At 41.9% G+C, this 17,193-nt stretch overlaps 1 protein-coding gene across 4 annotated transcripts in view; it reads left to right on the top strand.

Annotated features, from left to right (window-relative positions):
• GHR (growth hormone receptor) overlaps positions 1-17,193 on the top strand; it is a 252,529-nt gene that overhangs the window by 151,726 nt on the left and 83,610 nt on the right. For all 4 annotated transcript variants that reach the window (XM_072136690.1, XM_072136680.1, XM_072136699.1 and 1 more), the window contains one exon: positions 6,077-6,157. In XM_072136690.1, coding sequence (XP_071992791.1) covers positions 6,088-6,157 — 70 coding nt within the window. In that variant the 5' untranslated portion in view covers positions 6,077-6,087. The remainder of the gene's footprint in view (positions 1-6,076; positions 6,158-17,193) is intronic.

The raw sequence follows: 17,193 nt of genomic DNA, 5'->3' as shown, positions 1-17,193 counted from the left end.
TCTATACTTACCTCCTGCAGCCACTGGGCAGAACGCCGCAGTCGGTCTCTGTACATGGAGGCTGGCAGTGCTCTTCCAACCACTGAAGCACGCCCCCTACATTCTGAAACCAATGCTATACCAGGCACATGGCAGTGGTCAGGACGGCACCGCGAGCCTCTATATAAAAAGAGAAACCGGCAGTGATGTTCTGCGCAGGAGTGAGGAGAGAGACAAATATTTGATTTGAGGAATTGATTGGGAACAGGGAGATCTTGTACCTCACTATTCTGTGCAGGAGACATCTGCATTCACATCCAGCTCTGCTACATTCACTGTCACATGACCTTCTCCTCTGTGAGCAGGGAGCAGCAGCTCCTCCCTCCCATGAGTCCGTAGTTTTTTTACACTTTGTTTCTCTGACGGATTCCAGGGCTTATCAGCACATGTGGAGGAGGCAGACATTACAGCAATGAGGTAATGTGAGGGCTATAGCAAATAAACTACTGCATATAGGTAATAAAGATAATGGGCAAAGTTATTTTATATACCAAGAGCTATTGATTTGTGGAAAATAAAAAACCTTTACAGTTACTCTTTAAGATGATGCAATATGCAGTCCTATGTAAAATCACATTTCATGTCTTTACTTCCATTTGCCTCCTCCACTGTTCCTCCAATATTAACCCCTAAAACTTAGTGATACACATGAGATATTGTACACATCTTCACATCAAAAAGCTCCTCCTAATTATTTCATCATTATCTGATCTTAAAGATGTGGGTTTTTTTTTCTTGAGGCAATCTGTCTCATTGTAGTAACTGAAATGATCACAAATGATCTCCCACTCATCCCGGGAGACAATAATAATGGGAGAGTCAAAGTGATGGTAAAAATTCATCAGCAGGTCGTCTTCTGAGAAATAAAGAATCTATATGTGATACTATGTAACATAAGGGATGTGAATATTATACTAGATTGTTCAGTGAATATTGTGCTGGTGCATTTCATTGAATTCCATAGGCCTTATAGTAACTGCATATGTCATCCACCTTAGCAATGGTGGAGTCATTGATGGACCAAGCCAAGGGATTTATATGGTAAGGTCATATTTGAGGGGACTTTAATTGGGAGGGCAGCACCCCTTTTTATAAGCCATGCCTAGTAATGATGGTGCGTTAGATTTGTGCTTTGTTCTCCAAAATGTGTGGAACAACCTTCCTGCTGAGTTCTTAGACAAATTGGGAGAAAGTGAGCCAGGAAAAATTTATGTTGTTAAGAGCGGTCACACCAAATATTGGGGGAGATTTGGCATTCAAAGCTTGAAATAATCACAGTGCTTTGAGCACCAATTTTTTACCCCCTCACACACCACCTCCACTCCACATTGGCATTGGCAGGATGGTGGAGCGGGCAAGTGCGGAGCAGGAACTACTACAGGGCACTAGCTATAACCTATTCCAGTTCTGGCAAACGTTATAGCACAATGCTATATGCTATACCAGCCAGGACCCGCAACAGAGGCATAGGGTTAACATCAAACGCCAGTGCCCAATGCACCAGTGTATGATAAATCACCAAATTTAGATTTGCTTTTTGTGCAATCACTTGGCATCTTGTTTATTGCTAATTAGAAACCTATAAACTCTTCTACTTCTTACTTTGCACAATTCGTCAGCATTTTCTCACATACCTGCCTAAAACCAGGGCCGGCGCTATGGGTAGGCAAAGTGGGCAATTGCCCAGGGCCCAATGAAAGAGGAGAATCTCTTCTTTCAAATGAATCTTGAATTGTGTTTCTAGGTGCTATGGATCCAGAGATATTCAGGTTTAAAGTGAGAATATCAGGTGCCATTTTTATATATAAAAATCACTCCCGGTTTAACAGTTAATATCTCCATTTCCCTGACACCTAGATACACAAATTTACATTCATTTAAAAGAGGAGACTCTCTTCTTTCATAAGAAGTGTCACAGAGCCAGAGATCCAGCTCTCTGAAGTGTAAACCCCCCTTAAGATTGTTAGGCTACAGGGAGAGTTTGCTGCACACAGGAGCTGCTGCACCTCACAGATAATGGAAATATTCACTTTATATGTTACTACATTCTGATAAGGAATAATATCAACTAATATTCATGTTTTTAACCCTCTCCTATCCCAAACTATCTAAGAACACACTTTCTCTCTTATTGCCTTTTATTTTGTGATAGTTTTTTTTGTGAAAATTGACACGATTGATCCGATGAACATTCACATGTTCTGGAATAAAGTTTTTATTTCCCACCATCCTAAATTATTACACCTGTTATGTTATGACGTTCTCACTCAAATTCTTATGAAGCGCAGAGGGTTCTGTTATTCTGCGGCAAACACATTGGCGCACATCTAAAAGTGACTTCTGTTATCTCATTAGCTTGGGTTATGGATATATAGTTAATTATTTGGGTTACCATTGTGTAAGGGAGCGTATAATGATAGTGAGCATCTGTGTGATGCTCAGTGCAATTTTCTGCAAAAATTGTTTGGTGTTCCCTATGGATTTAACGTTCTCTTTGCTGCAGATTATGCAGCGCTGCACTGTGCTTGCCAGATCAGTCACTAACCCCATGGGGCTCACAATCTAATCAACCTACCTGTAAGTTTTTGGAGTGTGGGAGGAAACCCACGCAAACACCGAGAGAACATGCAAATTCTTTGCAGATGTTTACCAGCGCTGCAAGCCTGTAGTGCTAACCACGGAGCCACTGTGCTGCCCATCAATCTCCCTATCATCTATCTATCTCCTATAAAATTCTCCCATATTACAGTTTGTTTTACCATACAAAAGGGAGCCTTTTACTGACGGTGACTGGTCATAAAATAGTTTTATTTTGGGGCCCCACTTTTAGTTTTGCCCAGGGCCCCACTTTGTCTAGAACCGGCCCTGCCTAAAACTTTTGCACATTGCTAGGGTAAATAAAATCCATAAGACCTTGTATATTAATCAGAGTTTAATGATGGCGGTTGTAGAGCTGCTATTGGGAAATACGTAGAGTTACTGTTCTCTCGATGACCTTGGAAAAGTCGTCTTTGTGTCGTAGGGTGGAAAGTTGGCTGGACACGCTGGCAGCCCAGTACTACAATGGAAGCCAAGCCAGACAGGGAGCTGCTGTGACCCGAGTTATTAACAGCAGAGCCCCAGGGCTTGTATATCAGAGGATGAGCGCTCCATTATACAAAAAAAAGTGAATAATTGGTTGCCTGGATGTTAAGAAGTAACCAAGGCTTATACGACAGATGCCCTAATGCTTGACTAACAATTTGGGGCTGTGGAGGGTCAGAGATTGTGATTGTGTAATGAGAAGTTATACAATTTTCCAATATACTTTCTGCATCAATTCCTTGCGGTTTTCTAGATCTCTGCTTGCTGTCATTCTATAGGAAGCTTCTATGTTTACTTCCTGTGGATAAAGGCCCTCTCCCTGGTCTACGTTATGGGCGCCATAACTTTCTAATAGTCATAGTCACTGGATGACTAAATATATTAATATTGGAGCTTTGGAAGGGAATTTTTTGCCCCCAACCCCCCCCCCCCCATCACTTTAGTTCCCATTTTATACATTTCTGCCACATCACATATAAGTGCTTCATATATTCATTCTCCTATATATTGTTTCCTGGAATGAATTATAGTGAGTACAGTGCCCCAATTTATTATACAGGAGTATAATCCCTGACTACAGGACACCTAATTTACAGAGGACCCCTAGTTACAGACAGACCCCTCTGCCCACTACGATCCCCGGTGAAGCTCTCTGGATGTTACTATAGTCCCAGGTTGCATTGATCCGCTGTGAGGTGTCTGTAATGAAGATTTATTGATAATCATTCTTCCCATTTTGAAAATCCAATTGTCACTGGGACAATTTTTTTTCTGGAGCTACAGTTCTGACTTACATACAAATTCAACTTAAAGGGAACCTGTCACCACATTTTTCACAAACACAGCTAGTGGCAGGTTCCTATAGAGCCCTATTAACTAACTGACACCTTCTTTTAGCTTAAAATTGTTTCCCATTTAATTTTACCTGGTATCCAGGGATATCTTTAGCAAGTCGTCTCCTCGGGCTGAATCCAGCAGCTCATCCCCATGCTTTCTCAGTATGCAGAAGTAATGTCATGTGACCAGGGTGATATCATCTCAAGTCCTTTAACCGCCTAATATTAGCAAACTGTACACCATGCATATATCTGATCACATGAAATCACAGCATGTTTGCATGGATAGAAGTTGTCAACCATGGAGGCATTATGTGATTTCATGTGATCAGATATATGTATGGTGTATAGTTTGCTAATATTATGAGGCTAAAGGACATGAGGCTTCTTTTCTTTTATTTTTAACATTACAAATCCATTCTGTCAGCACAAGGATATAAAAAAGAAGGAACTAGAAATGAGTAAAGGGCAAGAGGCCCCTCATAATATGTTGTTAGAAAAACCTCTGTTTATACTTAGTTTAACCTCTGATTATGTCTCAGATTGGAGATTTTATAGTTTCCCGTGCTTTTTGTGCTTTCCTTGTTGCCTCCTACTGAGAATTTCTCTGTGAAGAGGATATAAAGGGAGTGGACATAAGGGAAGTGACAATTCTTCTGAGCATATTTGTGCTCCTTAAAGGTTGTCAAAAAACATTAAAGGGGTTGTCTCTTCAGAGACCATTGGCACAGCTACCAGGGTGCAGGTTAACAGCTGCTTTGGGCCAAAGGGGATTATAACAGAGTCGGAGATGAAGGTGGCTTGAAAACTTTAACATAGATTAACTTTTAATTTGAAGCTGTATGTATTAATTAATACTTTTTTACCTTGTCAGTAAACTACAGTATGATATCATGTAGAATGTCACTGTATTATGAGTGACATCACTGTGTGTATTATTGCTGTACTGTGACATCACTGTGTGTATTATCCTGCACTGTGACATCACTGTGTGTATTATCCCTGTACTGTGACATCACTGTGTGTATTATCTCTGTACTGTGACATCACTGTGTGTATTATCTCTGTACTGTGACATCACTGTGTGTATAATCCCTGTACTGTGACATCACTGTGTGTATTATCCCTGTACTGTGACATCACTGTGTGTATTATCCCTGTACTGTGACATCACTGTGTGTATTATCCCTGTACTGTGACATCACTGTGTGTATTATCTCTGTACTGTGACATCACTGTGTGTATTATCTCTGTACTGTGACATCACTATTTGTATGATCTCTATAGTTCTTTACTCAAAAAAGACCTGAAAAATTGCCATTCATAGCAAACAGACAACAGTAATTGCAATTGTTTTATTCTGCCGCATGCATTAAGAGGTTGCAGCTTCTGATGTATCCGGAGGGGCAGGGAGTTTATCATTCGACAATGAATAAGTACCAGTGTATGAAAAATGTGCCCCCTTGAGTCCTACATTATTTTTGGTCACTCATGCGGGATATTCCTATGTTCCAGACTATTGGGTTCTTGATGCCCCAGCGACCTCCAATCTCTTCTTATTTTGTCCAATGGTTCCCCTTTGCTGTTACTCTGTCCCATTTAGCCAGATGAGACCCCGTAACTCCCTGGGGTCACAATCCTTGGACCCATCCTAATAGGATGCCATCAGTATTAAAGTAGAACATGTTACCACACCTTCCCATGTCTACAATACTGCCCCCTACAGACAGCAGAAATATTAATCTACTTTTTTCGGATGGCAATTGCTCCTTATATATTGTCATTATGGCTGTAAATATATTTACCTTCTATTTTGGGAATATTTCTGTATTTCTTAGTATACAGTATGTATTATAAGTATTTTGGCCAAGCCATCAGCCAAACTGTAAGGCCACATAACACCCACACAGCCGCGGCTTATTTGCTGGATGGGTTGGGTTCTTTTTCCAAACCTGGCATCAGGTCCGAAAAGTAAGTGAGCAGAAAACGTTCCTGCGCGTCCCTCTTCCTTTTCGTATTTGATGCCGGTGTTCTTGCTACAGTCATAAAGAATTGAATGTATTATAGAGATGTATTGCTAGAGATTTTAATCTAGGTTTATGTCTCTCGTATTGTAGCTCACACAGACATGGCTCTCTGGCTGCTCCTGACATCACTGGCACTAATGTGTCCCGGGGACTTCATCTCTGCAAGTGAAGGTAAGTCATCTCATTTCTATGCACATTGTAGTTTCTGTCCGGTTATGTTGATATAATTTTTTTTATGGTTTTTAATTTGGGACACTGATTTATTAGTGACTTGTTTTTTGTTTTTTTGCTTCATAGTGTAATCCATTTGCAAAGTCTATATAACCTGATAAAGCATGTAAAATTGGCTCCCATTGCAATAATATATGGTATGTGTAATTGGTGCAGAGAGATACGGTACACAGAAAGTAAGGCAGGATCCCAAAATGAGTCGGATTGGAAGCAGAAAACCCTCTGCCATCCTCTTTACAGGAGTCTTCTGCATTCACAGAGTGCACAGACACAGGGCTCTCCTGCTAGCTACACAGAGCAGCATCACATGGTCACCCTCTCTATCCAGAGGGAGCTGGGAACAGAAGCCCCTCCCCTCCAGTAGAAATTATCCATCCAGTTTTTTGTAATTGTAAAGAGGTTATCATCACAGAGCGAGGAGATAACATCCTTTAGACTGCTGCTGTAATGGACATAACTGAGAAGGATAGTAAAGAAAACCTACTGGATATGGGTAATGAAAGAAATAGACAAAGGTGACAAGATCTATAGATTTGTAAAAATATATATTGTGTATATATGGCAGGATGCTTAAAGGCTCCTTTCCCATTCTATTACATCCAATAGTGAGGTTCATATCTAGGGTCTGCCAGGGTCTGACAATGCAGATGTGATAAGAAAAGTTTTATGATCTCCCAAAAAGTCTTGTGACTTAAAGGGATACTCCAAGAATGAATCACCCATCCTTACCTTAGGTCGTCATTATCAGACGGTTCAGGGATCACCTGTTTTACATCAGTCACATGGCATTTGTCCAGTATTTGTCCAGTTGCAGTAGTCTCCTCCTCTACTTATTACGTTGAGATGTGACTTGTGTGTCTAATGGAAACCACAATACAGTGTAGTAAGAGCTTAATTGTTGGGTGCTTCATATAGGTGTACATAATGTTGAATTTAAAAACCTTGATTGGGTTGGAAGTCAACCCAATTTCTTACTCCTCCTGAACTACGCTTGGCAACATTCGGAAAGTGTTATTTAAATGTGAATTACTGTCAATTTTTAGGTAGTGACCACATTCCCTTCTCTTAAATCAGGCACCCCCTAATCTTCTTTGGAGTCTGACCAGGGGCGCAGCTGCCATTAGGGGAGTTAAGAATCTCACCTCAGGTGGCGCGCCTCCTGCTGGAAAAGGGGGCGGTGTGGTCCCGTGCCTCCTGCTGGCACATGCTCCCACCGCCTGGCCCATCCCCCTGCCCGCCGCCACATCCACCCTCCCACCACCCGGCACATCCCCCTGCCCGCCGCCACATCTACCCTCCCGCCGCCCGGCACATCCCCCTGCCCGCCGCCACATCCACCCTCCCACCACCCGGCACATCCACCCTCCCGCCGCCCGGCACATCCCCCTGCCTGCTGCCACATCCACCCTCCCGCCGCCCGGCACATCCCCCTGCCCGCCGCCACATCCACCCTCCCACCACCCGGCACATCCCCCTGCCCGCCGCCACATCCACCCTCCCACCACCCGGCACATCCCCCTGCCCGCCGCCACATCCACCCTCCCGCCGCCCGGCACATCTCCCTGCCCGCCGCCACATCCACCCTCCTGCCGCCCCAGCCCAAAGTGCAGCACCATCTGTGTCTGACACAACATTTTGGGCACTGGTTATGTGGGTATTCCTCATTTTTGAGTACTTGAATGATGATATATAAAGATGTCTAAGCAGAACCTGGCTCAGCAGAGTTGCCCACTCTTCCACGTCTTCCTGAGAGTTGTCGGATTTTCCTGTAATCCATTCTGCAGTGGTCCGGTGGTCTCATCACTTTTGTTAGATAGGGACAAGCACCATCCGCAGACCCAGTCACACAGCGGCGTGGAGCTCAGCTTCTGGGAGTAGTATATACTGTATATACATATTTCTCAGACAGAGGAGAAGTCTGACCATTATCCCGAGAATCGCTCTCAGTGGAATAACACTCTGTACTATAAAACCGCCAGCACTTTCCATTCTCACAGATGTTAAACCAATGTAATTTTTGGAGCCTTCACTACGTCTCGCTCGTATATCATCATCTTCACTTCTTATTTTATAATATGCTGGTAGAGGGTCATAAAAATCAGGTTCTTCATGAATATTTTACATCCTCGTGGCGGATCTTTCTGCATGACAAGGAACCAAACCATGATATCCAAAACATCACTGTCATCCGGAGCGTTACACCGCATATACCTATGGAAAGCTCTCTGTAAGGGGGCGAGGGCAATGTCTGGGGTCACTGGATCACTTCTTCATTGGTTTATGCAAACGTGACCCAAAAAAGAGGCGGAATAAAAGAGGAACTCTTATGTATAAGTTTTTATTCTCATGTACAGGCAGTTCCCGGGTTTACATACAAGATAGGTTACATAGGTTTGAATTTGTATGTAAGTCGAAACTGTATATTTTTTAATTGTAGTTCAAGACAAAAATTTACAGACACTTTACAGCTGACCAGTAAACATCTAAAGTAACATCTAAAGGTCACAGGGGGCAGAGGGGTCCATCTTTCACTAGGGGTCATCTGTAAGTCGGGTGTCTTTAAGTAGGGGACCCCCTGTATTGTAATTTATTCAATTGTTTATTTTTGTAACAAATTTCCACATATCCACAAAATGAACTTTTACCGCCTCCACCAAATCGTTGTGGGCTTCCAAATACTTATTATTTCTCTAGTCACCAATATGCTAATTAGGCTCTCAACTGTCTTGTGGGTGGTCCCGGCCTGGAGTGGCACCGCCCACGCTTAAGTAGAAACTAACGTCACTAATTGCTAGTGAAAAAATTGGGTGAAGCAAAATCTCAAGGGTGCAAAAACTTGATGAAAGGTCATCTTGTGTGTCCGAGGTTATACTTTCTTATATCGGCATTATTAAAAAACGTAAAATATCTGTGCAAATAACTACCAAAAACTCACAAAAATATAGTTCTAAGCGACCCCTTTAATGAGAAGGCTATAAACCAGTGTGGAAGACATGCAGTATATGGCCCGTCCTCTGACAGCTCAGCATGGGGGAAGGATTACTTAACACCAAGTTTCTAATCCCTCGTATTCATCTGTCATCAGGGCAGCCCTCCAGGACCACTTGATGCCGGTGATGAATGGAGACCCCCATTTGAGTGTAATTGAGTTTTACCGAAGTTAAAGCAGGACCTGAAACAGGCTGTAGGAGTAATACGATGTGTGGAAATCCCCCAACTCCTGGCCCAAGTCCAGTCACAATTATATCTGGAAAAGAAGAGATAAAAAGAGGCTTATTGAGGGGAAAAGCATCTGAAAGTGTTTGACACTAAATTGGGCAACACTGCAGTCTGCAACTATTATACAAGTGAGTGAGTGTCTTCATGACAGCTTATCTTACCCCAAAGTTGTGGGGACCAGGTCCCATAAGCTATTGCTCAACTCCTTTACATCTTTAAAGGGAAATAGTTGTGTTTAAAAATCCACATTGTATATAGTGCAGGAAGAATGTTATAGAGCAGAAGGTGCTGATCACACTACATATACTGTAGGGTCCTATCTATCATTTTGTGTGAGGTGTTTGATTTGCAGGTTTACGAGCAGGAGAAGTTGGGCAGATTGTACATAATATTGTATCTGTGGCATGTTATAGAACATGAAGGACTGTATTGATCATGACCCTTAAGTTTTTGTTCAGCACCTTAAGGTTTTGAAAGGAAACCTGTCATAATAAAAATCCACATTGTAGGTAGTCGTACCTCGATGCAACTTGTTATAGAGCAGAAGGAGCTGAGCGCAGTATATTATATGTAGTGTCCTATTTGCAGGCAGTATGTTATAGAGCAGTAAGAGATGAGCAGATTGTACATAGCGTCCTATCTGCAGACAGCATGTTATAGAGCAGGAGAAGTGGAGCAGTTTGTATATAGTGTTCTATCTTCAGGCAGCATGTTATTGAGCAGGAGGAACTTAGCAGATTGCACATAGTGTCCTATCTACATGCAGCATGTTATAGAGCAGGAGGTGCTGAGCAGATTATTATATATTTTTGTGAAAAATGATTGTATATTACCTCTATTTTATTCTATGTTGAGTCATGTAGGTTTTCCAACCCAGTACTTTGCAGCCCTTACTGCCTGTGTGTGGATACATAAGTGGGACACCTTGACCCCAGAGGATAATAATGTGAAAATAGAATGAATACTGTATCTCTTCCATAATACATGAATTCCTATGCTGCCCCCTCTATGCCTCATGCAGAGAACATGACTATCTGGGAGTGACCTTAGGATTTGACAAAAGTTTTGATCCTAGAATGTTTCCATAATGAATGTAGAATTGTATAATTATACCATAGATTTCTGTGCTGGGTATGTAATACATTCATTCTACCCTTAGAGAGGAGACATCAGTCATCCCTCTAGCCGAATCCTCTTATATTATTAGATCCTATATAATGACAATCCTCATATTACAAGGAACAGCATCTTCCTTGTTCTCTTCTCCATGGCTGGATTGTTCTTGATGCTGATTTGGGGAGGAAAGAACTTGCTGGACTTGTTCCCTCTGCTTTCTGTTGTGACCAGAGTGATGATAGACATGGACATAGGGGCCATGTGCTGACGGCTTGTGTCAGAAAATATCTCAAATCTTCCTCCTGTAGCTCTGCAGGGCATGCTGGGAGCTGTAGTTTTACAAGATCTGAAGAGACAGAGATCCGGAATAGCAATGCAGGGATGTACAAAACCTCTAACATCAATATTATAAGTAGTAAAAGACACAGGACATAATAAACATAAACAATATTTATAAACTATAATAAACTATATTATTATTATATAATAATATTCCAGATTTTACACTATCCACTGAAGCACATTTACTGTAACTCATTGTACGCTTTGCTGTGCAGATTCAGCAGAGAGAATGGAATTTAAAGGAAATAATACCATAAAAATCTAGCGTGAAAAAACAGGGACACCTGGGGCTTATGCACTCCCAACCCGGCAAGCACAAGTTTGGGATGAGGATGCACTCCTCACCCCTCCCCTCTACATAGAAAGCCCAAACTGTGTGCTCACCGCACAGTGACCAGGTGCCATAGACCATTATGGGAGTCATGACCTGCCCGCATATGGCCGTGTGCATGCGGCCGTACTCATCCAGACACTATCATTCTTGTAATCTTCTTATATATGTTATCCATCCTTTTTTTCTATAATCAACTATTATAATTATGCTAATGAGCCATAAGAGCTCTGGAGTTGTTAGCAGAAACCCTCATTACTATAGCTTCACAGGCTGTTACAGTGTGCAGGAGCACTTCCACCTCTCACTGTGTGAGATTACCGCAGGCAGAGAGAGGGTGAGTCGCAGAAGACAGTGTAACAGCCTGGTAACTCTCCCCCCACCCAGAGCCCTTCTGGGTAATTAACATCATTTTTAAAGTTGATTATAGAAGGAAGGAGGTCATGGGTAGCAAATATAAGTAGATTACAACAGTCACAGTGTATGAATCTATGAGTTATGTCCCTGGTTTATCATGATTTTGATTTTGAAAGTAGATTTTTTTTAATTGGGTGATCCAGTTTTCACAAATATATCTCATTGTTTGTTTTATAAACCGTTATACAATTTTCCAATATACTTTCTTCATCAATTTCTCACAATGTTCTAGATCTCTACTTGCTGTTCTATAGAAAGCTTCATTGTTGACTTTGAGGGGCGTAACTACAGTGGTAGCAGCCATAGCAGCCGCTATGGGGCCCACAGTATCAGGGGACCCCATCATCCACCCTGACACACGAAAGTGGAGGATGTGCACCATTGTCTACATATTATGCTGCACATTGTACAGCATAATATGTATATAACATATATGTGATGTATATATACTGTATCTGTGATGTGTATATACTGTATGGTGTGTATATAATCTGTTTGTTTGTATATGGCACTGTGTGCATGTGTATATGCTTGATATGGGTGCACATGAGCGTATAACTGTATGTGATTGTTACTTGCATGAGTGACATATAGACATAAGTATATTTTTAAGTATTTTTTAAGTGGGAAGGGGGGCCCCATTCAGAAGCCTGCTATGCCCCCCCTCTTCTAGTTACACCATCTTCAGACACACTGACCTCTTGGGCTCCTGAACCTATTGGGGACTTGTCCTAGGGGCACACAGGCATCATAAAGGGTCCACATGGCTCTTGTATGACTGATATTTGGGGTTGTCTCCCTTCTTGTATCTTGTACATTGTTGATACAGTTGTTGCATTGGCTCCGTCCTTGGTGTCTGACCCTTTGTGTTCATGATTTGCTCGTAGCTTGGATTGGACGTGATGGAAATACACGCAGCTACAGTTTGTTGATAATTTGGATCACAAGACTCTGAATTTCTGGCCAAAGATGAAGGCAATTTAGTTTATTGGGAAGAATTTATTTACAGCAAGTGGAGTGTGTGAAGCGGCTGTGACCACTGAAGGAGTAACATTATATCATTAGCACTGCGTCATGTAGACGGGAACATATACTGCTACCTCCAGAAATTACCCAAATAACGGAGGATTTATCATCTCTCATTTCTGGGTCTCCTTCGATGTTGTTTTGGTGCAATCGCCTTTTGTGTCCCAAAATGCAGGTAAAATTGACATTTGTAAGGGGCATTTTTTTCGAAGTCACTTACGCATAGTCCCACAGACCCACACTGCGTGGAAATCCAGAGATTTCAGAAAACTGACTATAGTAAATACAGCGTCCACATCCCCACCCGCCCATCTCCCTGCTCCGGCCTTTAACTTTAGGAGAAAAGACAAAAGAACTGGTGGACAAGGTATAGTTATTATGTCAATCTACTAAGCGCCTCCTGCTCTATAACATTCTGCCTGCAGATAGGACACCATGTATAATTTGATGGGCTTCTTCTGCTCTAGTATATGCTGCCTGCAAATAATATATTACAAAATATACAATCTGCTCTGTCCCCTTCTTCTCCTACATTCCATGTACAAATAGTACACTGTCTCATCATCATCAGCTCAGCTCCTCCTGCTCTATAGCATGCTGCTTTCAGATAGGCCACTCTGTATCATCTGCTAAGCTCCATCTATTATATAACATGTTACCCCCAGATTCATGCAGATAGGACACTGTGTACAATCTGCTCAGCTCCTCCTGCTCTATAATATTCTGCCTGCAGATAGGACACTGGGGCTTATTTACCAAGGGACGCGGATCGCACTTTCGTCGGACTGTGCACTGTTTTCGGAGATTGACAGGTATTTAACAGGTGTCTGCGCTGGGATTGTGTCACACACGATCGGATTGTGGCGCGGCTGCCCCGGCTTCCATGCAACAGAAATCGGGGGTTGTGCCGTTGGACGATCCGACTGATTCGGACTGAGCGCAGGATTTAATATTCAAATTGTGTCGCAAGACCAAGCACTTACACCTAGAAGAAGAAGCTGAACTCCGGCGGACCTGAGCGGAAGCAACACATGCAGGATATCGGGCGCACGATCTTAGTGAATCGCGGCACAGTGCATTATCATCGGACAATGCACTTTCGGTGAACTCCGTTGGCCGGGTAATTATTGCCCCACTATGTACAATCTGCTCAGCTCCTCCTTCTCTATAACATGCTACCTGCAGATAGGACACTGTTTACAATCTGCTCAGCTCCTCTTGCTGTATAACATGTTACCTGCAGATAGGACATTATGTATAATCTGCTCAGCTCCTCCTACTCTATAACATGCTGCCAGCATATAGGACACTATGTGCCCAGGTTACTCCTTCTCTATATTATTAGTTGCCTGTAGACTGCAAAGTATTTTCAATGTGACAGTTTCACTTTAAAGCAGTTCCCTCATTTTATTAAACATTTTATGATTTTTTTTATTGCCAACACTCAGTTCCTGTATCTGGGCCAGTTATAAACATGCAGAAATGAGCTGTAGAAAAATTGTCTAATATTAATTAAACAAAATAATCGCCCTGGGTAAATAGCGCGGCGCTGGCCTGCCCTCATGTGCTGCTTTGTATATTTAGTCCCTGAGTTCGCCAGTTTGGGTCAGTTGAGGACAGAGACAGAATAATCTAGGAATGGGTCCAAGAAAATGGAACAACTTAAAAGCTACAAACTAAGCTCCAAAACCAATCTCTCTGTAGTGGAAAAGCAACATAACACATCGAGGCTTGTTCTCTTTTTCCTTGTTTCTTGGACCTTTCTAAATACCATATTTTTCTTTGGTTATGAGGGCAAGTCTTATGTCTACAAGTCAAGTATAAGAGGAATACGGGTGGAGGAAGCCCCCGCAGTGTTATGGTTGTTATACATAAGATTATCGCAGACCCTCATTTTCAGGATCTTCTAAATTTAATTGCCAAAAATCAAATCTTGACAAAAATGTAAAAAAAAAACAGAATTCTTATATACTGTTAAATGACAATAATACCGGTAATAATAATAATAATAAAACTTTATTTCAATATCGTCATCATACCTTATACACTTTACATATCGGGGGGTGGGGGGGACATATACAGACAAAACAAACATATACAAACAAGACAATACATAGCAATAACATGATCAGGTGTGAGGACCCCGCACCCAAAAGCTTACAGTCTATGATTTATGCATTGAAGGTTAAGAAAATAAAATCTCTGTACTGTCTAAAAAAAAAATCTACGGGGGTAATTTATCCTTACAATTTGTCTGACTTGGTTGTCTATGTTCCATTACATTTTTGTTTTATCTGAATTCACCGAGCTTAAGTAAGGGCAGCACGGTGGCTCAGGGGTTAGCACTACAGACTTGCAGCGCTGGGGGCCTGGGTTCAAATCCTACCCAGGTCAACATCTGCAAAGAGTTTGTATGTTCTCTACGTGTTTGCATGAGTTCCCTCCAGGTCCTCCGGTTTCCTCCCACACTCTAAAACATACTGGTAGGTTGTTTAGATTGTGAGCCCCATTGGGGAGAGGGACTGAGTTGGCAAGTTCTGTGCAGCACTGGGTAATTTTCCTTTTTTTTGGCGCACATTTCTCTCTTGATAAATTTGGTAGTGGTTTTTGTCCTATTTCTACACCACAGAATTATTGGAGTGAATTTGTGCCAAAACATACACTTAAACAAAAAGTCTCAGAACATGAATGCAGCATGGAATAATCAAAGACAGAATAATGAATTTGGCGCAAACCATTCCAATGTCAAAATCACTTTGAAATGGTCTATTTCGCTTGTTGCAATGAAAAGGCAGAAAAAAAGGAATAAAAACCCACTTGCGCCAAACTACACTAAACATAGACAAAAATACTAATCATAAATGGGTTTTAGAGGAACTGACATACGGGCGCGTGTCTCCTTTGGCAGGATCTGCTCTTTTTTAAGCATCATGTCCATGTTTTTACAAAAACGGCTTTTAAAATGATGCAAATGAGCTTGAGGCTCTGGGTTCCATAGGTGTTAATGGAGTCTGGAACCCCTCAGCCTAATTTGCCTAATTTTTTTCTTTAAAAAAAAAGGGACTAAGAAGCTAAAAGAACAGCTGATCCTGCCAGAGGGGCACACACCAGTATGTCAGTGTGCTTGGTTTACAATCCTTCATCCTGGTGGTAGATGTCCTATAAAGCATATTCATTATTTATTTTTTAATTGTCTCCCCATCTTCCCATTAGACTCTATAAATTAAAAATATATATTTACTGTAACACGAGCAACTTATATACTGCCCCCTACAGTCAAAATATGGAACTGAATAGACATGAGAATTCTCACATGTGGCTGGAATTGTCTCTTTATTGTTACAATGGATTATCACATGAAGCAGAATAACATAATCACATGAATAACCACTCACTGCCAAAACAATACACACAACCTTGCCTCTCTGCAGCGTCCCCTGAAGTTCTATTCCTGTTCAATGGCCGTCACATGATGTAATGAAGCTTTGGCTCATGCAGCAGCTCTGTGGGAGGATTTTGGATCCTTTAACATATTATTAAAGTGCACCACATTAAAAACACAAAAAATATTCCTTAAAACTGCAAGAAATTCCGGGAATATTATAGATTTTTTTCCTGTACAAAAGTAAAGGTTTTTCAGCTTTGTAATATGCATTGTGTGCCAATTGATGATAGTTTCTTCAAGATCTCTGCTTACTTGCCTGTGAATTGGCAAGTTATTGGTTACGGTCATAACATGTATATTTTTCTGGCATTGGCAAATAACAGAGATAAAAATTTGAGCCCTATTCACTTCTATAGGACTGCCGGTTATATCACAGTTTCGGCAGGTGAACCCCTGCTCCATCCAAAGACTCAAGGGGAAGGGATTAGTCAGGGCTTGTGTGCAAGTTTTTCGGTGTATAAGCCCAGAAATAGTGGCAACTCCTAGTACACAGGCAGATCCACTGCAAGTGGCTGTGGAAGGGCATAAATTGGGGTGTACCCCGTGCCTATCCACTACAGCTTGCTCCAGAAACAGGCACCTGCTATAGCCCAATTGTACACCATGCAGGACCTGGCGTAGAACTTCCCAATAGATCCGGCAGGTGCCAGGGGGCTAGGGGAACATCGTACGCTGGTACACCCTGCGCCAACGTATGATAAATCTCCCCCCAAGGACCTCAGTTTATGTGGTTGTCGGTGGACCCCCGGTCATCAAAAACTAGTTGACATTTATTTTAAGCAGCATGTGTTGTGTAATCTGTTAGTCTTTACCATAACTCCCCATCCTATCCACATCCCTCCCCACATTCCGCACCACTAATTGTGCTCTTGATGTGGAGACTCCCCATTCAGTTGGCGTCATCTAATCACATTACTACTTACGTTCCTTCCCCGCCCTAAGCGGGCCCCCCTCAATAAGACAAGCGGACACCAATTGACAGTGGAATGTGGCGGCCACAGCAGCCTAATTTTTAATAACAAATATTTTAGGTACAAGTATATAAATAACATAAATAACATGTCATAACAGTATAACAAT

Source organism: Engystomops pustulosus, chromosome 1, assembly GCF_040894005.1.
Source record: "Engystomops pustulosus chromosome 1, aEngPut4.maternal, whole genome shotgun sequence".
In the NCBI taxonomy this organism is placed as follows: Eukaryota; Metazoa; Chordata; class Amphibia; order Anura; family Leptodactylidae; genus Engystomops; species Engystomops pustulosus.
This window is presented reverse-complemented; position numbering and strand designations above follow the sequence as displayed.